At 36.0% G+C, this 27,353-nt stretch overlaps 1 protein-coding gene across 4 annotated transcripts in view; it reads left to right on the forward strand.

Moving 5' to 3' along the window:
* The first annotated feature begins 323 nt into the window (after nt 1-323).
* LOC104140945 (connector enhancer of kinase suppressor of ras 2) overlaps nt 324-27,353 on the forward strand; it is a 253,111-nt gene continuing 226,081 nt past the window's right edge. For 3 of the 4 annotated variants that reach the window (XM_068957199.1, XM_068957200.1, XM_068957201.1), the window contains exon 1: nt 393-549. In XM_068957199.1, coding sequence (XP_068813300.1) covers nt 483-549 — 67 coding nt within the window. In that variant the 5' untranslated portion in view covers nt 393-482. Of the gene's footprint in view, nt 550-27,353 lie in introns of all 4 variants that reach the window. The other variant, XM_068957202.1, reaches the window with a different exon arrangement.

Here is a 27,353-nt window from a genome sequence, read left to right on the forward strand (position 1 = left end):
TGAGTGACAGTCAGCATATTCACAATGAAGCCAAGACAATCTGCTATCAAGTTACAGTGGTGATATTTTCCCTGATGAAGATCACAGAGCTTGTTGGAATAAAGCTCTTTAAAACTCACTGTCTGGAATAGCTGGAGCTTGATTTGCTCCGTGTGTAATATAATGTCATATTTGTGCCAGTCTAATAAGTAGATCAATGGGTACAGTCTTTTTCTAAGTAAGTATATACATACTGCACCATTTCCTGGTTCAGTGTGCTCCAGTGTGTTGCAGGCTGTGTGCAGTGGGGGAGGTGCCAGAGCTGATCAAGCAGTGTAATTTTATACATTACTGAATCAGTGCAGGAGAAACCTGGAGGGACAAAGCATCATCTTGTCTTTGGACTGCACTGTAAAATCCTATATCTTCCTTATCCCAGCCATGCTCTGAAACATTTTTCCTCTCCTTTTTCTGATTTTGGTGTGAATGATAAAAGTGATCTGATGATGGCTCTTGTTATGGAACCTATTAGCAAGTGGACGCCCAAGCAAGTAGTGGATTGGATGAAAGGTATGATCATTTATTACCATGTAGTGTCTGTACTTTGGATTCATGCAATTTACATTTCTTTGTATTCTTTGTTTTGGGAAGCGTTAATTCAGTTTTTAAAATCCTTATGCTGTTTTGCACAGTAGTTCTTAAAGACACGACAGAAGAGAGAGGCTATTTAAGCTGTGCAGCATGCTGCTGGAATTTCGGCTGAGAACTGAGAAGTGATCTAATGCATTTGTGCGTAAACGCAGACCTAAAGTGTTTGTGTCTTATGACTCCATTATGCATTGCACAGTGTAATGTTATTATGTTTGGTTGCTTTAAATTTGCCCTGATTAGCTCTGTTTTGCTCATATCAGGTGATCTGATGCAGCAGCTGTGCAGCACTTGTGCACAGTTTAGGGTAATATAAAGAGCATAAGGTCCTAGTGACTGGACTGTGTAATTCTCATCCTTGGGTGACATGTCCTGATTTGTTCAGGCTTCCCAGCGCCTCTTGCTCGTACCGCTGTTTTGTCTATCACACACACACGTCCCCGGCAGTCACTAGTACCGTGGACAGTGCAGTCTATGCCATATATGGGGCATGCAAGGGGAAACGAGCAGGGCTGAGCGCAGCTTCACTGGGGAAACTCTTCCTGATAACTTGACAGGAACGGTGATTTCCCTGCACATGAGCAGTTTCACAAACACAGCCATAAGCTGTGAAACGTTCTGCTTTATATTGCTTGGCTGTGCTACAAACAGGTTGGTGTGGATGGAAGAGTGAAGAATTGTTCATGGTGATAAGTGTTCAAATTTCTCCTGAGTGGGGAAAAATGTGTTTACACAATAGAATGCATTACTGTGGTCATACATTGTTTCTGATGAGCTGTCTGTCTTAGGGATAAATAATTTCTGCTATAAATGATCTCCATTATATACGGAAAAGAGGTGCAAATTTTGTTTGCATATTTTTCATGGATAAAATTTCTGTAATGAGATTATTGAACTTACTGGAGGGATGAACTGGATGCCCATTATAATAGCCTTAAAGCTTTTAGTGTGTTATCACTAATTAGGGAATGGCTTTGATTTCATTCTGCTGAACTACATCTCCGTACTTAACTGAAACTGGGCTGTTTAGGTGCTCGTCGGAAACATTATAAGCAAACTATTCTTTCACAAGCATACGATATTATGAATCAAATGGCATTTAAGGGACTGTATGTAGTTTGTTTCTCAGGCATCAACACAGGTTAATTGAGAGGTCTTAAGCAGGTCATCAGGATGGCTCCTGAAATCATTAGATATATGACTGATACCCATATTCCAATGTCATTACTTGAAATCAGCACCTAATGTGTGCGCAGAGGAGAGTTTCCTGACCTACACCTGTATTGTTAATACTAACAGATTTAAAAAGTAGACAGATTATTATGCTATTTTAACACATAAGTTGAATTATAATGTAAATTAAATGTCAAAGTGTATATAATACTTGTTGCTACATTTAAAAAGACTTCCCACTACTCTTTTATCCTTTTGATGTAAACTAACTACATCTCTGGGGCTATTAGTCCATAACGTGTACATACTACAGAAAGCAAGAAGATCATACAAACAAAAGGTTTTGTAAATGTGGAATTCCAATATTTACTACATCCCTCAGTGTTCAGTTGTCTAACTGAAACACTTCTATACAGAGACTGCATACTGCATCCATAAGAAAAACGGGAGTAGCCAGTATTGTCAGTTTTGTGCTTCTTGGCTTAAACATAAGTAAGTATATTGCAATGAACATGCACAGAGCAAGATAGATATTTTCCTTGGTAAACAGGAGTGCTACAGACCCACAGACAGTAAAGGTTCATATATGTGTATTTTTAATATACTATTATTACAAGCCTATGTTTTATCAGAGTGTTTACTTTGCATACTTCGGTTGTAGCTAAAGAAGACCTAACACAAACGGAACCATGCCAAAATTATTCTAAAACTACTTGGAAATCTCTATAACAATTGTCCAATCATGGCCACTGTTTAGCTGTAATTTGCTTATTTTCTGTATGTAAGCTCCATTAGCTATTGTAATTCTGCTAAATAGCTGTAAAGGCATTAGTGAGGTTGAAGTTCTGAAACAGCTAATCATGCTCAAGTGATAATGTGGCTTACAAATATAACTCATTTATTTCGAAAGGTATACTTTAACAGAAAAGATATTGTAAAGACTTTTTAGGAAAATTATCATCTTATAAATGTGGAATATTATCTTTGCTACTGAAAGAAACATGTTAATGAACAATGTATCAGATATTACAAGTGTAATATGCCTTATTTTTCCTTAAAAATATGTAGCAAATTAGCTTTATTTGTAACGGCTATAAATTATAACCGATTTCATAGTAAGACGACAGTGAGATTTATCATAACAATTACTTTAGCTACTGTAACATACTTTTAAAAATTGCCAATAAAGTACGTTTTGAATCTAACTAGTACTGAAATTCAGCAATGTCAAATAATTTAAGAGAACATGGGAGAAAGCCACAAAAATGATGTTAATAGTTTGAGACCTAGCTACCCAGAATGCATCCTGATTACAGTGTGCTATTATCAGAAGCAGCTGTAGCCTAAGCTCCAACCAAGAAGAGACATCCTTCTGTTCTTTTCCTTAAGGAAATGTTACTTGCCAAAAAAGTAAAAATTACTAAGCTCCAAGAAACATTATTATGACAAGTTGGCATCTTGTATTTACCCACAGTTCCTTCCTTGGGAACACATTCAACTGGAATTCAACTTGGGAACTGGATTGCATATTGTGGTCAACCTGAGAAGGCCATGCAAGTCTTTAGAAATTGACTCTTGAGGCTTCCAGAGGATCTAGTAATTAAGACTCTACATTTGGTTAAAGAAATTGTCTTTAGAGTATGCAGAAATATTCCGAAAAGATTTGCAAATACAGAGAAGAAGGAACTGTAGTTTTAAAAAAAAGTTTTCAAAGAAGGAGTAGACAATGTGATTTGTGAAGATACTTTTAAAAATAGTTTTCAGACACTTCTTTTTTGTCAAACTTTTCAAATATTTTACATTTCTTCACATGCTTTTCACTTCAGAAAATGAGCCTGGTATGTATCCATTTCTTATTTAATTTAAATGTTTTCCTGGTGATCCATACTATAGACTCAAAAAGTTAGTTCAAGAGGAAGGGCCTAACACTGCTTTGCTCAAATTACATTTTTTCACTTGTTGCGAAAACAAATATTATCCATAAAGCTTGCAAGCATATTAATAATCATAATTGTTTTCAAAATTGTTCTGTTTTTCCTCTGATTAAGTTTAGCCTCTTAAAATGAGTACTTGAAAAAATACTCTTCAGTACTGGCATCTGTAAAGCTTCTACTTGAAGACTTTGGATGCTTTTTAGCCTACGAACCCCTGTACTTACTATTAAACTCAGTGATACCTGGCAGTTGCAAACATGTTATCAGAACAAGCCCTCCTAAACCAAAGGCCATCTATTTTTATGTGCATGCACGCATGCATTAGGGAAGGCAGTCCTGCACAGAATTTTTTGGGATCGGAGGGCATGGAGGAGGTATGCTATCTTATTCCCGACTCTCTTGCAAGTAAAAATAGTAAATTCATGATAGCTTGTGTTTTCACTTTGAGTAAAATCGAAAAGGTTTTCTAGGTACTTTTAAAATAACAGCATCAAAGATTTTGTACTTCCTAAGTGAAGCAGTTTACAAGTAGTGGGTCATTAAAAATGTGATCTCTTTTACACTTAATGACACCTATGTACAAATAAATACTAACCGTTCAAAACAATCCAACGAAATGAAACGAAACACAATGCAATGAAATACAGCTGTGACTTTGAATGGAATGTTATTGAGCAGTTGAAAAATAAAATAGGAAACCAGTTATTTCTTAAGTACCTGTAAGTAATAACTCCACATGGAGCCAGTTATTCAAAGTCTTGCTGACTGACAGTAAGGTTTGTCTGCCAAAACAGCCTGCAGTAGAGGTTTCTCTCATAATGAATGCTCAGTGTTAGATACTTATTTCACAACTGCAACCAGTTTTTTCCCCTTTAAATGCAGAATTTCTCCACTCCCACCAGGAGATGCAGACATGAAAACATAAGAAATTAATTCAGTTGGTAAACTGATTAACTGTGCTGCACTGATCCTGTGCAGAATAATTATATGTTTAGCTGAAGGGTTTTCCTTAGCATGTAATTCCCTGATTTCAAGCTGGCTCATAAAAGAGAAAGGAAAGGAGGGAGGGGGAGCTGAGAGCAGGGAAGCTGATGACGTGAGTGGACTTGTTAGCATTCATATCACACAGGGCTCCGGCAAACCCCCTTTCAGTCTTTTTTTGCTTTTCATTAGATCACTACCTGTTCTGTACCAATGTGTCATAAACAGGGAGTCTCTTCTATTTACAGAATGTCATATATAAAATCTTAAGAGTATACTGGAGGCACAGCTAAATATTATGATCTACTGCAAAAGCAGCCTTATAGCTACTGAGCTGGATGATGCTTAGCTTCCTTGATCCCCCTTTCTGACCTTAGAATCCCATAATGCAAGAATTCTGCTTCACAAGATGCAATTTGAAACTTTAGTAGATAACCTAGGTCACATCTTATTTAGAAAAATGTAGGTTTTATAACATCCTTTCAGTTCTTTGTATAGACAAATAGGGTTGGAAAAGAACTGAGATCGAGTCCTTAGAATTAGCACTGAATTTTCAAGCAGTTCTAAAGCACAGGTTTCATCATGTTCATTCTGCTCTCACCAATTTCAAAACTGAAACGAACAAACAGTTTACTGATGTGGCTCCCAAACAGCCCTTGGATTACTGTGTTCTACTAGCATCACATTTCCAGTTGTCGCTGGAAAGAAACTGAATCAGCATTGTCTGCAATTCCTCTCTCATTGTTAGAATTTTCAAACAGCAATACCTCTTAGCAGTAACTTTTAGCAACACCTACTCTATTGAATGTTATTTTTTAGCCAATCAAAATTATGACATTGTAAAAAACATTAAAACTTACAATACAGGAAAAGTTACTGCTTATAAATATCAGACTCACAAAGTAAGCTCAAGGATTCTCAACAATCAACCAGCAAACCCCAAGTTTTCCTATAGTGACGAGGGAGTAGCACAGGCTGCCTGTTACAGAAAAGGGGAAGAGCCCTAGAGAGTCAAGCTTACCACTCCTGCTGCTGCCCTCCTTCCAGCAGTAACTATTGTTCTGCGGATTTCAACCCCTCCCTAAGCAAGGGAAGCAGCCATGACCTGGATTTCCAGCACTTTGGCATGGGCAATGTCAGAAGCGGGGACCTACGTATCTCCAGTTTGCAGCAGTCTGCTGCCAAAGGCACTGGCTATTCCCCCTCCACTCAAGCTTACATTGCTCATCTTTGTAGCTAAAACCTTGGATCTCTAAGAACAATTATGTTTCTGAATTATCAGTACACTAATCATAATTACTTCCTCTTTTTTAATAATTTACTCACACAACGTGAAGTGTGGAAATATGAGCATATATGAACATACATATTCAGCAAGTGTGAGAATGAACTTGGTTTCCCTGCTCAGGATTGTGTATGTTGCCAAAGAATCATAATAACAAGTGATAGGAAATATTCATTAGATCCTAACAGTATCTATAATAGCTATTTTATCCTACTATATATTTAGTTTTTATTGTCTACCTGAGTCAATTACCTAAGAAAAACTGAGTAGAACAGAAGTAGAAAATGAGAAGGGACTTCAGAGAAACTGAGGTAAGGTTTGACATTTATAATACATACCCAAATCCATGATCATAACTAAAAAGTCTACAAGTACAAGAAAAGCCCTTTCTGTGCTAAAATATTTCGTTATAAAGGGCCAGCAGAGCACACCTCTAAGTTGATTACTTTGCAGTATGAGAGATTTGAGACTAGATTTCAAGAAACAGCTTTCTAATATCAAGTACAATTAAAAGTTGTAAAACGCTGCCCAGGCAGGTTTGGGCATTTCCATTTGTCGGAGGTTGTGAACACATCCAAGAAGAGATAAGAGAGATATCTGTCTGGAACCGTTTATATATCCAGCCTGTTAGTAGCAGAATGCTCTAATCTCTTCTCAAGGCTTTTTCCAGTTCAAACAAGATCTCGTGGTGGTTTCTTGCATATGTATGACCCTCATCTCTGACACATATGAAATGGTCTAGAATAGATTATAGGTTTAACTTCCTTCTGGATATTTCATGATTTAATCTTTCCAGAATACCTGTGTGAGAAGAATATCCTAATGCAGAGATGCCTGAGAAGAATCTGCATTTCAAATATTCTAAGAATTAATGTAGCAGGGAAGATTGGACTAGGGGCAGGCAGCGGCACTTTGCTTAGCACAAAATATAAGAAAAATCATACATGCTGTGATCTAAAAGTTCAAGATCTCAGCTCACCGTTTCTTAAAAAGGAAGTCCTGCAGAACTGAGTTGGTCTTTCATGATGAACAAAATGATATGAGGATGTATTAGTGTTTTCTTTAACCTCTTTCTTCTTTTTACTTTCTCTTTAAATGCTTTCTTTTAATTTAGCTTAATTCTCTTTAAATTATCTTTAATTCTCATTTTCTTAAAATGTTTGGATATCACTAATCATTAGTATTTCTAAAATGTACTGGCCAAAATATCTGGCAAGCATGTCATGATTTTGTTATCGCTGCTGTATACATGGACATTGAAAAGAGAAGCAGTCAGCATTGACTGTAAACGACAACTAATAAGGTGTATATGTCTGATGTGTACACATAGCAGGAAAAATATTTAACTCCAGTTAAAACCTAGCAAAACAAAGTCAGAGGCAAAGTATTCAAAAGCAAAATCAACATTCTGTGCCAAATGTCTAAAGCTGAGAAGTCTTGATGTTTTATTTTATAAGAAGCTAAAGACATAGCCTCCTGAGAGAAGAAGATGGGACTCATCAGAGTTTCAGCATCAGAAGCAAAAATACACCCATTCCACACTGGAGCTAAAAGTCCATTTCTTTCAGCCTAAGAGGTTAAGATATCATACACAGCTCAGAAGACTGGCAAGATAATTAAGACCCTATACCTGCAAAGCTTCCAATATCCTCAGTTTGAATTCAAATCTATGTACCACTTGCAGCAAGTACAGACAGTGGAAGAGCAGCTTTGCTGAGTCCCCTCCTCCATTTTCTGCCTTTCCAATAACCGCACACCCATATTTTGTGTCGTGACAAGCTGATCATTCATGGCTGAATAGGGTATTATAAGAAAGCAACCATGTCTGAACTCCAGCTACATTTTCTATTTAAATTATTCCACTGAGGTATTCCTGTATCCCTATCACTATTCCTCATTTTTAGAAGTATTGTTATGAGGACCAATTAGAAAACAATCTATATATTTTCCAAGAACAGACTGCAGATTTGCACTAGCTCATAAAACATTTCAGTAATGCTAGCAATTTGAGTGGTCTGTATCTGGAGATTCACTGATCCATTCTAAAATTTCCTCATTTATAAAACATATACATTCAGACTGTTTAAAATAAATGTAATTCTGCTTGCAGAGAAAAGTCTGAGCTGCACGAATGTCTCTCAAGTCACATTTATCAAACATAACTAATCTTCAAGGATATTACGTAAAGAAATTTGTTTTATTGTCTTGATCCTTAATAGAGACAGGTAGACATGGTTGTCATGCTTTGGTATATCTTGTAATCTTATCGTGTTTAGTTAAGTCACATCATGCAAAATCCCAACCTTTCTTCGAATTCTGACCACTACAGAGAGAACACAGTGGCACAGCAAATTCCGAAGAGATCACCCTTCTCCATATCTCCATTATTTCAGTGTTTTACATCGAGAAGCAAAGTTTGGAACAAATTGGATCCTGTGGATGACACTTTCCAATCACATTAAATAAGGCTTTATACTTCAAGAAACTACAAAGATATTGAATGTTGCTGAGCAATAAAATACATTCATCGTTTCTTCTCAAGCATAATTCTGACAATGCCCCTTTCTCCTCCTAATTCCCAATTCTAAATTTTTCTTTGCAACTGGGTAGGAGAATGTTTTGGCAAGAGTAACATCAACACACGTACCATAATATTGAGAATACTATGCGTAACACCTCAGAGTTATTTTCACAAGCTTATAAAATGTCTAACTCTTAGAAAAAAAGCAGAAAAATAATGTATCTCAGTGCCACAATACACCTGGCTACCTAAGCTGGAAAGCCATTTTCGAAACATTCCACTTTGCAAAAAATGTATTTTGAGTTGCATTTATATCTGTGTGTCTGCCAGCAAAACATGTCTAGATGGTGTTTCCATTCCAGTATCTCAAAACCCATGGGAAGGCAGCTGCATGTTTTCTGGGAGTGTCCTCAAGACAGTCTCCTAAATATAGGCTATGGATCAGCTGAAAGCTTCATATACTTGAATAAAGAAATATTCCTACCTAATGAAATTTCCATACATCTGATTCTGACAGGTTTAATCGATCTATCTGTATCTATATGTAGAAAAAAATGCATGAGGCATAATAAATATTACAACACTTGCATATGCCAGGAAAGCAAAAAGAATGTTACGACTTGTCCTGAGGCATATTGCACATTAATTTTAACATCAACAATGGGTTTAAAAGCAAAAAAAGATAAGTACTTTAAACAGCACAGTACTTTTAATTCCTTTCTTTCTGAGAAAAAATATCCTGCAGTGCTGACAGAAATAGAGGTTGCAGTTCTGCTGGTGGAATTAGTGACTCTGATGTAAATGAAGAATTGTACTTCAATAAATTTCAGTGGTATGGAATATTGCTGAGCAATAATATACATTCATCCTCTCCCTCCAGCATAATTTAGAAGATATCCTCTAAATATCACTTTAGTAGTTTACTTTTTTCACTAAGCCTGAAACTTTCCCCTGATTTCCTGATAACAAATAGTGATGACGGGAGATGGAAAAATAAGTCTTAGTGACTTATCATTATAGGATGCAGAGAGAGGAACAAATTGTAAGGTTCTATTTGTGAAGAGCTCTAGTGATGAATCAAAATGAAATTATTCCTGATTAACCAATATTCAAATGGCTCCCAATAACTATCCTTGTTGACCTTCTATAGTGATGCATTCAGAAGAGTTTAAGGCCAATGCAACATTTGGTTTTTCCCACTCAAATTCTCCACCAACTGTTTTTCAGTAAAAATGAATTATAAAAGGACTGTGGTGCATTTTGTTTATAGTGTGGTTGATCTATTTAAAATAAAACTGTAGCAGACAATAATTTTACAAAATACACTCAACAAACTTGTCCACCTTTTTCATCCCAAGTATCGTCCAAAGACTAGAAAAATTTCACAGATTTCAGGAGCTCCTGAAGTAATGTGCTATGACAGGGATTTTCTAGCTACTTGGACAGTTTGGGATATACTTATTTTTTCATACTGGTCACTACTGAATATTCTTTCATTCATAAACCCTGAATTTTAACTCTTAGCTTACTCCTCCAACAAAGATGTCACAGTTGCTAAAACAAATCCATTAATAAGTGCCTGTTGTACGAAACCACAATACATTTAATTGTAATGTGTGACTACACTTGTAGTATTTCCTATAATTTCAATATATCAAAACCAGAGATAGGATGTCATAAAAGCACCCCAAGCAGTGCAGTCTCCATTCTTCAAAATAACATGAGCTGCATTGCAGGACATAAAAGTAGCAAAAGTCCTAAACATGACCGTCCTCACGATCATCTCTAAGCATACATCGAGCATAATTCACCTGTTTCTCAAGGATTCAGCTAAATTTGCTGTTTCAGCGAAGTCTTCTCTTTACACCAGTGGGAGGGGTTGCATGCAAGCTGGACATGACATGCATCATTGAATCTCATAGTAGTTTTGAAGTCAAGAGGTTAAACTGGTGACCAGAATTGCTTACCAGTATTTACAATAGAATATAGAATCTGAACAGTTCAATGTGAGGTCATCAAATACTCTGATCCATTTAACTATACAATGGCTATCTTTCAGAGTTATTTGTTCTTGAAAGGATTGGCAAATTCTATCCACAAGGGCTGTTAAAAATTTTCAAGTTATAATTATAGATGCAAAGACCACTTCTTCTCTCATCATGATGAACAAAGTTTAATTTTTCTTTATTAGAGTAAGGCAGTTTTCCATATGTGACTTTTGCTTCTTCCAGGCATGCCTTGATACAATTAAACACAAAGTGAACTCTCTATTTCCCTATCCTAAAGATGTTAGAACAGCTCCACTAATAGCTAGTCTTCCTTCAAGAGAGAGCCACTGATTACTGTTGTATAATTTGAGAAAACCTGAGAATTGGTAGAGTAGGGTCATTAAGGAACAACTGATCTGTTAGTCATTGAGGTGGTTGTTTAGCGCTGTCCAGATTCTAGTAACCTTTTGACGCGTGAGGAGTATGACTTAATCACCTTTACTACAGACAGTGGGAAAAGGTCAAATTGCTAGTATCTTGGTTTTTTATATTTTTGCATGCTTCCATATAGGTCATCCTTAAAGCCATCTTCCTCAGAAAGCCTATGCCCTTTCAGCAGTATAGAAATTAGTTATAAATGCCTTTTTAAAAATGTACATTTGTGATGAAATGTGCAAACGTCTTTTGAGGAAGAAGAGACTTAATCAACATTCTGAGAAAAAAAAAAGCAACATTGAATATCTATGAAAACTGCCACAAAATGCCAAGAGACTAGTCAAGAAGTCTTTGTGGTTTGCTCTATAGCCATTAAGTAGAATACCAAGGAATAGTCCATGACCAGTTCCTCTATTGACAACAAACAAGCCTCAGTATGTCCATTAGAATTGCTTCTGGGAAAAAGGAAAAAGAAGAAAGATTAATCACAACAGGGAATTTCATCATCTTTGAAAACTACAAGCTTAAATTAAGCTTAGTTTTCTCCCTATTTTCAAAATGAGACAGAAACTCTGTCTTCTGTAACTGTATTGAAACTACTATAACTATATAAGGGATTAAATTGACATATCTGCTTTTTATTTTACATGGAAAACTACTTCTGCTTGAGTTAGGATGGACAGTAATGTCATCAGCCTGACAACTCAGAGATAGCAATTATCACTTAAATGAAGAGCGTGCTATAGCTCTCTCACTTCACCAGCTCCTTCTGTTCTCTTCTCTGTCCTCTTGTTTATTCATTTATCTGCTAGAAGTATGTTTTCTGTTTTTTTCATAATCAGGAGAGTAAGCTGACCAAGTGGTGTGTAATCCTTCCATTTAACATTAAAAAACTCTAGTTCTGGCCTTATATATCTTAGGCAGTAGAGGGTTGCAGCGACTTGGAAGTGAGCTGCCCTGAAAATCCAGAAGCAAGTAAGGAAGGAAGAGCAGTGGGAGAAGAGTGGAAGAAACAAATTTGGCCTTTTCTCGCCTCTCCCCAGTATTCTCCAATCAGTGTCTGGTCTTGGGAGTTCTTATAGTTCATATTCACTGCAGCATAGAATTCACTTGATACACTAAATAACACAAAGCTCAGCTGCTGTACCATGCTGTCTGTCTTTTAAACGCAAATATTTCAAATGTTTCTAAACTTTGTTTTCAAAATAACAAGGACATGCCCATACTAAGCATTAGCAGATAACAAAACACAAGTGACAATATCAACAAGTTTTGACCTCAGGCTTGGCAAATCAGGGATGTTTCTGTATGTTGCAAATGTCTGCAATTACATTAAAAGTATTCTTTTATAAGCAAAGGGCTACTATTTCTACATCCTCCAATTAATTAGAACAGGCTGAAAACCACGTGCCTAAAGAGCTCTACCCCTGAAGCTCCAGTAGGTGCAAGATGCTGTTGGAAGAAGGCATATGTTCATATATAATAGCTCTACATTAGAATCCACTGTGAATATCAAGGATACTTCTAAGTTCTCTTTCAGATGATGAAATTTCACTTCCCTTGAAGACATGGGGGAGGCAGCTCAACTGTGAGATCTACTTATGAAATTCTTTGCAATGGTTCAGAACATGTCTTGTAGTAGATAGGAATGTGCTGCAGTGGGCACATTCCTAAAAACTAGAAAGAAATATGTAGGCATGTTATTGGTCATTTAGTATGAACAATGAGCTCATGCTGAAGATGTTCTAAATTAGAAAACACTAAGGATAGATTTTAATTGCTCATTGTGAAGCTAAACTGAGAAATTTTCTTAGTTATGTACAAAACAATTCTATTATTTAGAAACAAAAAAGATATACCAAGCAGACAAAAAACACTTTGAACCACATATTCTATAGCTGGGGGGAACTAGTAGAGTAATGTAAGAGAAGTTTAGAACTAATAGAGAAGTTTAGAATATTAACTACTTGAATTTCATCTACAAAGAAATGGATCCACTTAGTGCAATAGTTCAGAGATACCTTATTTCCAGAAAGTAAATTTTGGAGAAAGAACTAGTGAATAATGCATCAAAATAAAACAAATAATTCATCGAACTAATACAACAGGGAAATTAGAACCATAAACAGAGACACAAGAGATTTTCACATGGGCAATGAAAAAGCAAATAAACAGAAAGGTTAAATATTTGGAAATATAGGGCCTAGTAGCAAATCAAATATAAGTTTGAAGTCAAAATCTCTTTGACAGTATCTGCTAACCTGCAAATTTGAACATGGGATCAAAATTAGAAGGTAGGAATTAAATTATACCTGGCTAGATAAATATTGGAAGACTCTAAGAAATCATTTGGAGTTCAGTGAAAGAAATCAGAAATGTTCCAATACCAGATGCTATACCCTAAAACTAGATTCTATATACTTTTTAGCAATTAAAGAGTCAACCAGCAGTACTCCATTAATATTAAATGGAGCAAATGCAGGGAGATAAAAAAGATTCATTGGTTTGTAATTAACAGTAACTGAAAGAAAAATTGTGATTGTAGGAAGAGCAACCTCGTGCTGAGATCAGGCTACAGAAGACTTTTCTAAGAAAAATGAGGGAAACCTGCTTCTTTACACTTTCAAAAGTGGACTTGAAAATACTAGTAAATGAAGGAAACTGTCATGTGCTGAAAAAAAAAATGGACTGGGGGATCTAATTAGCTGTTTCCATTTCCTGCTTCTTTGATAATTCTCCGGACAAATTCCCAATAACTTTTGCAGAAACATGAGAAAATCATTATTTGCATATCAGCAAGTGGGAAATACATTAACTAGCAGCCAAATTGCTAAAATAATCATTCAGTAAAAGTGTTTTAATTCAATCTCCAAATCATTCTAAAAGTCATCAATATCACTTAGAACATGAAAAAAAGCTTTCTTAACCCCTATTTATTGTGAGCTGCTTTTTGCAAGTACTCTTCACTGTTAAGTTCCATTAATTTTATGTATCTGAAGGTAATTTTGTAGGTGATTCTTTTATAAGGCCTCCTTTATGAGGTTCTTCAGTGGCACAGTAGCATGCTTTATTCTTAAAATATTTTGTGAATTTCTGTTTTCTTTTATGAATAACTTTGGCAATAAAAGGATGTTGATCTAAGATGAATCCTGGCATTTGTTATAAATTAATTCCAGATAACCTTTGACATTTTTGAAAGACATTGGTTTTCAAAAGTATTTAAGTATCTTATGTATGCCTTTGATATATCTCCAGTTTCCATGCCATAAGTCCAGGCAGAAATATCATGTGAACTGAGGCTGTCTAGCTCTTCTGTGTAATGTCAGACTGGCCTGCCTGTGATTTGCTTTGCACCTAAAAGAGTCACCCCAATTTTGGTTTTTTTTTTTTTGTTTTTGCCATCTAATGTCATACAGGATTTGAATTGCTGGGATCCTCATAAAATTTATTCTTTCAAATCTCATTAATATACCATCTTTTGGGGGGAAATGACAGACACTATTTCAATTTTTTATTGCAAACTGGTGAGCTGTCACATAAAAGGATGATGTCACCAGCAAAATTAAACCTTACAGCCCACTGTTAAACCATGTAATGCCTTCCTGGTAACGGCCTGTACTTGCTCTCATAATGAAGTAAATAATAGTGGTGAAAGAGGGGAGTCAAATAAACTGTCTCCATATTTGACTATATTTGCTATTCATGCAAGTTTGAGTTAACTTTCTCTGTGCAAGCCACACCTTGGACTACAGTCTTAATGCTGTTAACAAAGTTTAATGAAAATAATTAACAGCACTGCACAATTATATACAAAATACATACAATTCCATAAAATAATGACATAATTATTGCAATTTTCTAGCATTTAAAAATACCAGAACGAATTACGCCACATCTATCAGATCATCATTACTTACTATGGAATTAGTGATTTTTTCTACTCCACAGCAACCATCCCCAAAACATGGTATTGAAGTACCATGACTAAGCATTGCCTAAATGATAACAGAATTTGCATTTTTGAGCTCTGGTGCAGGTAAAGAATGCAGGTTTCTTGGACAGAAGTAACCATTTAGTGGATATGCTAAAATATTAGCCAACTTCTTACTCTAAAAAAGTACATTTTGAAAAAGGAACTGTGATTCCTTATAGACTGAAAAATAAATAAGATTTCTAAATTACATAAAAAGATACAGAGGAGATTGAAGGTAAATTTATTTCATGTTATTTGAGTATGAAGGTCATCCTACCTCTTCCAGGAGGCAAGATTATTCAGTAAACTTGATTTACAGGTCTAGATGGCCAATTGTGCTCTGAGATAAATGCATCTGATGCCTCAAAGTTACTGGAAGTTGTGTATGTGCATTTGAAAAAAGCATGTGGTCTTCCTTAAGATGAATCCTACAACCTCTTTATCTGTTTCAACCTTAGGAAAGGGACTTTATCTGAGATTTTTACTAAGAAAATAGAAATTTAATTGTATTTATTTAGAGTATAGATACACCGTCATCTATGTTGTTTTCAATCTGAATGACAGTCAATGCCATTTGTCCAGTAAAACAGAAAGAGACAAGCATGTTTTGTTATTAAGTTTTCCGCAATTCAGCATCCTAAAACTAACTGAAATTGAGCTCATGTTAGTGAATCTTACATGCAGCTAGACCTGGTTCACAAAAAATATTCTAGTAAGTGAGAGATAGCCATGTAAAATAAATACATTTTTACAGTGCACCATTCTTTAGTCAGAAATATCAGTACATCTTGCAGACTGAGTGTTCTGGGCAAGGTGATAAAACTGATCAAGCAATATAATTAGGAAGTATCTCAAGGGACACTTTACATCATAGCGCAGTCATATACTGGTATATTTTCTCTCTACTTTTTTTCTTTTTGATTTCAAAGATATAGTCATCTACCAAGAGTTCTCTTGATAGAACCAAATATCAACTAGTAAAGAAGAAACATGTTCAATTACAGCCATGCTCATTTCTAATGTTCATTATCTTCTATTTTGCCTCTATGCAATTTGTGTTTCCAGCTCCTGCGTTTTAACTCATTAGTTTGACTCTAAAAATCAATAAATGGACAAGGAGGATACTAACAGGAGATGAAAAAAACCCTCTAGAAATCCATTTGCACAAGAAATGGGCAGGTATGGGCAAATGCAGCCATAACTTCTGATAAAAAATACATGGGCAATTACATGACTGCAAGTGTTGATGAGAGTGAAAAGTATTCGTTACGTACAGATGCACTGACACTGGTTTGCAGACATCTAGTTTCAGATTAGAAACACATACACCAATCTAATAAGAACAAATCACGATACCAGAACAGCGACTGCTGTCAATGTAGAAGAATAAGGTGTTTATGACTGAGAAAATGACCATTTTTCTATGTAAATCCATACTGAACCAAGTCATCATGGTAGCTGTTACATATTTATGCTGATGAAAGTACATGCTTATAGAATCTAAATTAAGATTCCAAGAGACTGAGGTCACATAAAGGAGAATAAATGCTTTTAAAAATAGTGTTAAAACTTGTACCCTCATCCAATCTCCTTTTAAAGCTAAAAGGTACCTTGCACTGTCTGTTCTCGCTCTCCTTATTGTGTGGTTCACTTCTCTTTTGAACAACAACCGCATTTAAGTCCACAGTGGACATTTCAGCTAAAGACAAAATTGTCTTTGTGCAGCTTTTACAACAGAATTTAAAATTTTTGAGACGGAAAGCACTATGTAAATATAGAGTTATTATTACCATCCTGCTGCTTGTTATGTCCTTTTCTTTTTCAGATACACATATAAGTATCCTGGGAGAAAGCAATGTTTATTATTGAAGAGTAATGGTAACCTTATAGATACACAGTGCTGTTTGTGGACTATTAATAATGCTTCTTCTAGCCTCTAGTGTCTCCCACATAGTAGCATTTCAATACAAAACTCCACTGTTGCAAGGTTTAAGGCATTTTGGATTGTTGAAGAAAATGCCCACAACGACAGGCAGAGTTGGTAAGGACTGAAAGAGATATGAGAAGTTCCAACTAAGTAGGACGCAGATATGGGTTCTGAGCTTTACAGGTAATAACCATTTCAAGAGCAATAATTCTTAATAGTGACAGGGAAACAGAGTGAAATGCGGCGAAATGGCAGTTATTACAGTTACCATCTGTACCACATGAAAGTTACAAAATTTCATTTTTGGCGCACACAATAGCTGTTCCAGAATGCAGGAAAACTGCTTCAGGAAATAAGATCTGGCTAGCAATAGCTTCATTGGGGAAATAATGTCTTCAAAGTTGAAGTGTTTTTCTGCACACATATAGCCTATTAATCAAGGGAAAAAACCGAAGCATATTATTCATCATACTTGCTGTGTTTAGATTTGAAGTGATGAGAATTAAAATAATGATGCTGACTATTATTATTAAGCAATATGAAATTGTTGCTCTGAAGGAAAAATATGATTGGGCTTGTGAAGGTTCAGACATCTGGTACAAACATATGGGTTGGGAATCATTAGCTAATTGTTACAAAAACACAACAAAAATGTATTTTTAATGATAGAATTAAGGCCTTCAGGAGGACTAGCTCCATGTGCTCTCCTCTTGAAGAAAAGCTCCTCACTGTCCCTGTTACGCCTCACAGCTCTCTGAAAGCATGTGAACAATCCAACCGCAATGCCTGTCAAGTTACTGAGTTTACTTTTCAAAAATATATTCAGAGTAGAAAATAACTTACATACCTACTGTCAAAATAAATTTTCAGATTTTTTTTTATGTTGCACTGATTCTTGTGTGGTAAATTGTCTTCTCTTCTAAATATGTGTATCTTTTGGCCTCAGACTGCACTACAAAGTCAAGACTTTGTATGAATGTTCAAGTGCATACTTGGGAGATATAAATGGACATGTGTCATAATATAAACTAAAGAAAAAACAACAGCTATATTGTGTACGGTCCACAAAAAAGTCTAATAAACTGAGAAAGAGTAGAGCTAGGTACTAGTTCTGGTGTGATCACTGAGCTACTTTGCTAACTTGAGAGTCATTTCCTGTTGCTATCGTTTCCATTCCTTTTCCTTTAGAAATTAATCTGTTTTGCTAAAGGGAACTATCTCATATAGCAAATTTGTACAGCATGAACATAATGAAATGTCAGTAATAAGTATATCTGGGGATTTTTTGCCTAACGGTACTGTGTTTAGCTGCCAGTAAATGCTGTGATGGAGAACTTTTTTCTTGTTTCAGGCCAAACAAGCCTTACTGATATCTTTGATAGGCTGCATACTAATCCATGCATTAGCATTAACCAGGAATCATATATGGAAAGAAAATCATGCGGTCAAGTCATCACCAGCCAAGTACTTCATGAACCACAGCCCCTGGTAAAATATGATATTAATTCTCCATTCCTTTTTTTTTGTATTTTGATTTCATCTTTGATTCTTTTAAGCTGAAACATCTTCACAATTTATCCAACAAATATGACTTGCTGCAATCTTCTTTATGCTAGTATTTTAAGAAAAAAAGCCTTGGGCTGCAAAGCATTATTAGCACTGGGAACGCCTGCTGTTTCTCAGGTAGCTGTCAGTTTAGCATATGGAAAAAGTTAATTATCTTAAGCAGGTTGGTCAGGACGAAACCTGAAATTGCTACGCAGGAATTAGAAATCAGTGTCCCTTGACTTAAACCAAAAAAGCAGGTAAGAAGTACAGAAAACTTTTATAAATAGTTTGCATGGGGAAAAGAGTTTGGAGAACATAAAAGGTAATCAACCAATAATATTGAGAAGTTACACTAAACCTACAGAATTAAGATTTCTACCTCTATAGGAAATTTTTATAGGATATAGAAAGGTTAGTATTATCTACTGAATTGCATAGACTATTTCTAGGCATTTGTTTCTGCTTCCTAAAAACATATCTTGTTGTGACAATTACAATTTCTCTATTATTACTCCATTTTTCTTGGATTTCTTTTAATAAGGGTAGAGTGAGATTACAAACTCTTTCAGGCAGAGACAATCTTTACTTTATTTCATTCAGCACATCAGTCCTTTCCAAATATATTTACAATAAACTAATCCTTCTTCATGTTCCCCCTGCTCTCTCAGACCTTCCCTTACAAAAAAAAATGCATCACCACCAGTTATACTGCTCCATTAGCAGCTTCTCCTATGCAAAAAAGTTTGGGCTTTTTTTCCAAATGCAAATATAAATATCCGAGTTTGTTGTTTTAAGACTGCTCAGTCTCCTCTATTTGGATCTTCCCTGTGTAACTCTTTGAAACTTAAGTCAGTTGTTTTTCAACAACTGAAAAAATGTTAATATCACAACTGTGAACCTGTGCAAGACCATCATTTGCCACAATCATCAATGTCTGTCTGTACCTAAGGTAAGTATAGATAAGTTATGGAACTGGTCATTACTGGAAGGTAATGCTTGCTAGGATTCTTTGAATGGTTGTATACTTACGTTTTACATACAACAAATTCAGATGTCAGACATACGTTAAGAAAGAACAAGAAGCTTTTACTGATACAGGCTTGTAATTTATATTAAGTATGACTATGATGTTCAATTGATACTAAGTGTTAACTTCTGTATTCAAACGTAGACCGAGCTGATAGGCAGGAGGAGTACAAGTGAGGCCACAAGTAACCACATGTAAAAAATACTATGAGATTCCCTCATGTCTGCCTTATGAAAACTGCTTAATGTCCTTTTCTCAGATTCCAGGTAAGAAAGTAATTATACTGTAATATATTCTGTATTCTTGTAAAATATTTATCAATTTAAAAAGGCTTAGATTATACCTGGGGGGGTGTTTATGGTTATAACATGCATGGATTGTCAAATCCCTTGGGATTCTAAAGCCTTTAAGTGCAACAGTCAATTTATTTATGTCATATAAATACCACTAGATTAAACTCCAAAAGTTCTATAAAATTATTAATTTCCTGTATGATGTGATGCCAATACAATTTTTAGTAATGTGGAAACATTTTACTATCCAGTATACTTTTTCCACAGTGTTTATTGTTTAGCTTTGTTATTTCATTTATTTTGAAGGATGCAATGGGTTAGACAATTTTACTTTGCAGCAGTGTTTAGTTTAGAAATGCCACAGGGTGAATACCTGAATGCAAAACAAACTTTCTCTTTTGAAATTAAAAAATGGAAGCCTTGTTTTAATGGCAACTGAATTGGCCTGATAGTATCAGTAATTTTTATCCATTTATTCTAATAGGGTATGTAAAAATTATTCTTAATACTCAGATATAGTTAGCTACTTACACTGCAGATTAGTCCAAAAGGCAAACATTTGTTTACAGCAACTTTCTCCTATATTAGTAAATAGGGATCCATGGTAGTTCAAGATTAAAAGAAAGATTAGTACAAGCTGGGGGCTGACCTGCTGGAAAGTAGCTCTGCGAAGGACCTGGGAGTCCCCGTGGACAACAAGTTGACCAAAGGCCAGCAACCTCCCCTTGTGCCCAAGAAGGCCAATAGTATCCTGGGTTTCATTAGGCAGAGTGTTGCCAGCAGGTGGAGGGAGGTGATCCTGCCCTTCTACTCAGCCCTGGTGAGGCCTCCCCTGGAGTACTGTGTCCAGTTCTGGGCTCCCCAGTACAAGAGAGACATGGAGCTACTGAAGCGAGTCCAGCAAAGGGCTACTAAAATGCTAAAGGGACTGGAGGGTCTCTCAGATGAGGAAAGACTGAGAGAGCTGGGACTGTTAAGCCTGGAGAAGAGAAGACTGAGAGGTGATCTCATCGATGTGTACAAGTATCTGAAGGCAGGGTCTGAAAGATGGGGCCAGACTCTTCTCAGTGGTGCCCAGCAATAGGATGAGAGGCAACGGGCACAACCTGCAACACAGGAGGTTCCGTCTGGACATGAGGAAAACTTCTTTCCTGTGAGGGTGAGAGAGTACTGGAACAGATTGTCCAGAGAGCTTGTGGAGTCTCCGTCCTCAGAAATATAGATAGGGTCCTGGGCAATATACTCTAAGAGACCCTGCTCGAGCAGGGAGGTTGGACTAGATGATGTTTAAAGGTCCCTTCCAACCTCAACCATTCTGTGATTCTGTGAAAATGGGTCACATATTTTAGAATAGAAAATCTATGTTAGACTTTGAAATGTTATTCCAAAAAGTAGGAGATGGAACGCAAATATTTTGTGACTGTTACCTCAATGTAGCCAATGAAATACATTTGAATTTGGAAAGTTAACCAGTATAAATCAAATAATTTATGAAGAATATATGGCTGCATGGCAACCACAGATTCCCAGAAACACCTATACAAACTCAGCATCCTTGTATTGAATGCTCCACTCAAATCAAAGGGACGGCTTGCACAATAAGGTGCTATTTAGTGTATTAACATGTCTCAGAACAAATAAGCTTAACTAGCAGACAGCGTTTGGTGGAACTGAAGTTCCTCAATGGCAGGGGCACTTTTTCATCTTTTTAGAAAAAGGTTAAAGTAAAATTGGTGGATGTACTGGGCCAAAAGACATGTTGGCTCTGTGGAACTGGAAAGCTATAGTGAAGTAAAGCTCTTGCGGTGATCATTTGTCTGTTCTGGTGTACCTTTGGACACCTATAGGCTTACCTTGGCTATAATCCCATAACTGATTCAAGCAGAAATTCCTTGACTCCAGCAAACCCTCATTTAATAGTGGTTTTACAGTTCTACTAAAAACCTTTTCAGTTGAGTTAGTTCTCATTTTCACTGCTCCACGAGATGAATCAGACCCTCAGAGCTAAATTGCCATGTTAACTATGGATTAAACGTATGCTTTTGTTATTTATATATATTCCACCTGAACACTTCTGTTAGAAAGAATAAACTTGTTTTTTCTTTTGAGTATACAAATGGAATATTCCAAAAGCAACTACATTGTACATATATTTTGCATTGCTTCAGTCTCCAAAGAGATGCAGATACAGCAAAAAAGAAAAGCTAATTCAGTTAATAAAAATGATTAACTGTGCTGCATTGATTTTGGCTAGACTGATTACACATTTAGTTTAAGGTTTTTCCTTAGCATGCAGTTCCATGGACTCAAGCTGGCTTGAAAAAGGAGGGAGAATAGAAAGTACAGCAGGGAAGCTGATGACGTGAATGGGCTTCTTAACATTCACATCACACAGGGCTCCGGCAAACCCCTTTCAATCTTTGTGCTTTTCATTAAATCACTACCTGCTTTGTAGCAGCTTTTCTCAAACAGCAATTCTCTTACATTTACATAACATAAACGCAAGCAATGTGCTAAGTATCACTGTGGGATTGACATGCATGCAGGCTTCTTTGATGTTATCCTCAAAAAAAAATTCCTATCAGCCTCAAATTCATAAAGGAGAAGGAGCAGGCTGAGGAAGACATCAAATAAGACAGACAGACAATTCTGGAACATTGTGTTTGAACAGCCAACTCTTTTGGAAAGGTACAGCTGGGTCTTTGCAATTTACTTCGTTACCCTGTAGAAAGCACTGGCTTAGAATACTGATAATTTTCAAAAATAGAAAATACCAAGATCAAACAAACATCAAAACAAAACAAGACAAAAATCTTCCATCAGCCAATATGTACATTTAGCCAAATAAGTTCAGGCACCACAAAAAGGAATTGCAGCAAAAGGAAAAACCTGATGCCATAGAACTCCCTGAGCTATACGAAAGCTCTAACTTCCCTCGTCTCAGCAAAACTCTTTAGTCACCCCTTTTTTATACCTTTTTTTTGCAATAATATACTGAATTTTTAGCTGGAAAATTATTTTAAGAGGATAGCATAGCTCCTTAATAGCACTATCAGTATGTTCTTCTACATGACCAAGAGGTCTGAGAATCTAATAATCTATCACTGGTTTTGCATTCTGAGACCTACACAGGTATTTGACTATGGACTTTCCTATGTTTTGCTTGGGGGAGCCACTCTTTGAGATCACAATTGCAGCTGAAGCCCCCAGGCCACATGCATACAGGGGAGGAGGTATATGCAGCATGCTTCTGACGTGGAATGGTTATGCTAGCAGTAGAGTGCAACAGTGCAGGAAACTCTGGTATGAGGACAAGAATATCAGGTTATTTTTATGTTTCCAGTGAACAATATATTTGATCTCTATCAACAAGCAGAAAATAATGGTTCATTTGCACATTAGTTATATGGGTGGAACTTTCAGAACAAAAGACATGGGTAAAATCCCAAAATGTAATGATTTCAGATGTACATTAACATTGCGAAGAAATTTCCCATTTTTCTCATTCTCATATTTCCATCTTAAAACACAGAAGTGGAGAACTGTCACTTCATAATTAGTCCTACACTCAAAAATATTTATTTTAGCAATTTAATAGAGTAAAAATCCTTTGCTTTGTTTCCTTCTAGTTCTATATTACACAGACCTTTAAGACCAAAAAAAAAAAAAGAAAAAAATACACAACAAACTACCCCATGTTAGACATTAATTGAATATGTAAAATTTGCTCATAGCTCTCTCGGTAATCTCTGCATTATATATTTTAATTAGCTTATGGGTCTAGAAGAGTCTCATTTTTTGCATTTCAGTTCAAAACAGGCCACAGAGCCTATCTCTTTTTTTAACCAATGAGGTGTGTATAGTATTTTTCCTTTTGATGTAATAAGTATATTGGAAAAGACTGCCATTTCACAAAGGCTATGGCTGTCTGCCCTTACCATGTGATGATGCCTCTAAGTCATAAGAGAACTCAAGGCAATCCTTTGTGTTTCTCCATACAGTTTATGATACCTCTAATCACAGAAGAGTTTTTATAGGAACTTCCATCACGTCTCTCCCTCTTGATTCTATTTTTCTGGCTGAAGTAACCTCACAAACTTTCTTTGCTCTCTATAGGTAGCAGAGAAAAAGACAAGGAAGAGACAGAAATTATTATGTCATTTTTTTGAACGTTTTTGCCATTTCTTTGCCCATCCACTAATGGTTGTTGTAAAATTAAAAGGCATGATTAGAATGTGGAACACTAACACAGTGTATCTGTGTTATATAATTTTCACTTCAATTTTAAGTTTCTAACAAGCTGATTGATCTTAAGCATTCCACCAAGAGAAAATGAAAGCAAGCATTTCAAGAAAATAAAGTCCCAGGAATGACACTGTAGGAAATTTGATTCCATGAGACACTTGTTTGTTTATTTTACACAGATACACTTGTGAGGGCTCATTTCTCAGTACATTTTATCTCAGAAGACTGGGTGCTCAAACACAGGAAACAGCTTCCCAGAATACTGGAATACCTAAATGTAGACTGAAGAATATGTTCTCTTCCTAAAATGCCTAATTTTGCTTATCCTGAATTCTGTAGCTGAATTCAGTCTCCTACTGAGTTCAGCTGAAGCCAAATCAACTCTTGTAATCACGAGTCAATAAAGCTCTTCAGATGTATGCACAAGGCTGGCGTAAAATCTGGTCAAAGTCGCACAGTTTTTCCATTTTCTAGGACCAAAGCAAGAATGTCATCAAAGGCAAGGTTTGCATAAGAACAAAACCTAATAAATAGATGTGATTATCCTGATAGGTAAATAAATAAATCATAAATGCAATCTCTGCTTTGCAGAAGAGAATTGCTGTTATAAGCGTCATAAAAGTGACACCACAAAGCTTGAGGGAACAACTACAGCAGAAATCAATACATGTGGCAAGTGGGATTTTATGAACCAGGCTGCTAAAAGAGATGACAGAAGGATCACAAGGGGAGGCACAGACAAATAACTGCTACACAAAATAACTCATCTGTACTGAGAAGCAGAAGACTAGATTTCAAATGTCAGAGATCACCACCTCTCAGAAATAGTATGGTATCTGGGATACAAGAGTTTGCCTTCTCTGTTGGTTTTTTCAGACATTGATACAGACAGTTGCAGTTGTCTCTTCTGATAGATGAGAAATACATGGAAGGTCAATTCAGAAAAAATGATAGAATGAACTATTCTGTATAGGTTTTACACAGATACGTCATCTTCTAAATCTTAAAGGCTCCCAACTGACCATATCATTTATCAACTCCAGAATTAAAATAGAAGATTTAAAGGTAACCTTCAGTAAAATTATAATCCAATCTTATGCTTCACTATGAAACACCAGCTGGGAAAAAAGAGAGTATTGCTGTTTACTTCAGATACATCTGGTGCACAGTTGTGGTCAGTACCTCTTACTGTGTACCTGCAATATGTCTCACTGCGGTGTTAGTTCTTGAATTAATCAGGCTCAGCCGGGAACATTCACAATCCAAAAAAGTATCACTCGGTAGCACAGAGGAACTTCATTACCAGAATACAGTAGCTAAGTCCCCACTGCATTACTAATGTCAGCAACGTTCAAGTGTCAAACCTACACAGATAGGCTAGCTAGCTCCAGTTTGAAATATTTAGTAATCACAGTGTTTTCAGCAACTGTGGCAATGATGTTAAACTCTAAGGCAGAATACTACAGTACCATTTTTTAAGTACTCACATATAATCTAGAAATCATATCTTTCTTTCTATATACCTTATTGGGCATTCAGATCCAAACCTACGAATCTAGGCCCATAGAGAGCATTGATTGCACTAATACTGCTTCACCAAATAAGGATACTGGGATTACATTCTAGCTGCTGCTTGTGATAGAAATTATCTGATCCTTTTCACAGCAAGAGATATCAAATAGAACAGGTTAGGAGAAGCTTCCAAGTGTCATGCTGTATCTCAGCATCTTCTCTTATGCTCTACTAAACAATACAGTGGGATGAACATGGTTATTATTTGTTAATACTTTTACTACTAAATATGAACGCTGAGATCCTCAAAAAAGGTCAAGATTATTTAAGAGAAATACTTTCCAGAAGGTCTTACAGCTGAAGTCTTAATGTAAACGGCATCTTTAATTACATCCTGTTTTGATAGGTCAATGTTATGTAATGTATGTTGTCAAGAATATCAGAATTTGCAGAACTCAGAACTTTCACATGTTGTACATTAGTAGCTAAATCAAATTGCCAAAACTAACAATCATCAAAATCTTTTCTCCCCATCAGCTAACTTCTACCCTTCTTCTACAGCCTCCAAGCATTTCTTGTTTACGCTTAAATTCACAAGTACCGTTTGGCCAATATAAACTATATGGACTTATAGGCCAATACAGAATATAGACTTTATCTCTTTGCACCAACAGATTACCTTTCTTACCAAAAGGACTTCACTCCAAAGAAATATCTGTGATAGAATATTCCCTTGTGGCATTTGGCTTATCTGCCTCAAAAATTCAAATTGGTTTTGCTTACACCTGAGATTCCCACAGTCATTACGTTACCAGCGTGGCAGTGCTGATCACTTTTACTGAATTCATTTCAATCTCAAAAAGAGATTTTTTTCCTGACTTTACAAGCTCATTCCTTAGAAAGATTTTTGAATAAGGCTGCCGTCAAGAATGCAGTAATGCTTCACCCATTACTATTTATTTTTTAAATAAGTTTTTCCTTTGGGAAAAATTTTTGAAGGTACATCTCACTGCTTAAACATTATAGGTCTAAATGTTAAGTATGACAGCTGAAAGATTTCTTAGTTTTTCTCGGTTTAAATTTAAAAACTTTAGATGGTCCTTGACCACTTAATTTGTCTTGACAGCTCTCAGGGTCACATTCAGTTTATCCTCATAGGTGCCTTGTTCTGTAGGATAATAAATCGCATTTGTCTCATCCACTGACCTCTGATATCCATGTTTGTGTGAATAACTTTAAAATTGTAAGAACCATAAGAAATAGTCTTAAATAAAATGGGTGTACTTTCCTAAAGTGTTGCCTGAAAGATCACGTGGTGAGCAAAGAGACCACTGAGTATACAAAATGCAGACAACTTCCGACCTTATTGCCTTCTTCAAGAAGGAACGTACTTTCCTTTACGTTATAATCAATCTCAAATTTTTTCATAGAAATATTTACATTATGGCTATCGGAACATCTGTCCTTTGGGTTACTTTCTGAATTTGCCTAAAAGCATGCTACCCCTAGAAAGCATAAGAAGACATCACATTTGTGTCAAAGAACAAAGTTAGAATCCACATGGACTAAGAGCAATCAGTGTAAACATGTTTAGGCAGAAAGTGTTATGCTTGCCCTTTAATAAAAATCAAAACCCAAACTAAGCTACATATGAGGCCAGAGAAAATCTATTAAAAAAAAAGGCATATAAAGGCATCATATTCTAGTATTACAGCTGTTTGTAAAGCAAAAACAAATAATAGGTAGAGATATATGAATCCACGCGTCTTGTGAAGCTTGTAGCAACAGAAGAGTGACTGGAATGGGATGATCCATCATGGTAACTTTGAAAATATATCCATATATTGATAACAACCAGAATAAAATAAACTAAATTTACAGTTC

Source organism: Struthio camelus, chromosome 11 (genome assembly GCF_040807025.1).
Source record: "Struthio camelus isolate bStrCam1 chromosome 11, bStrCam1.hap1, whole genome shotgun sequence".
Classification (NCBI taxonomy): Eukaryota; Metazoa; Chordata; class Aves; order Struthioniformes; family Struthionidae; genus Struthio; species Struthio camelus.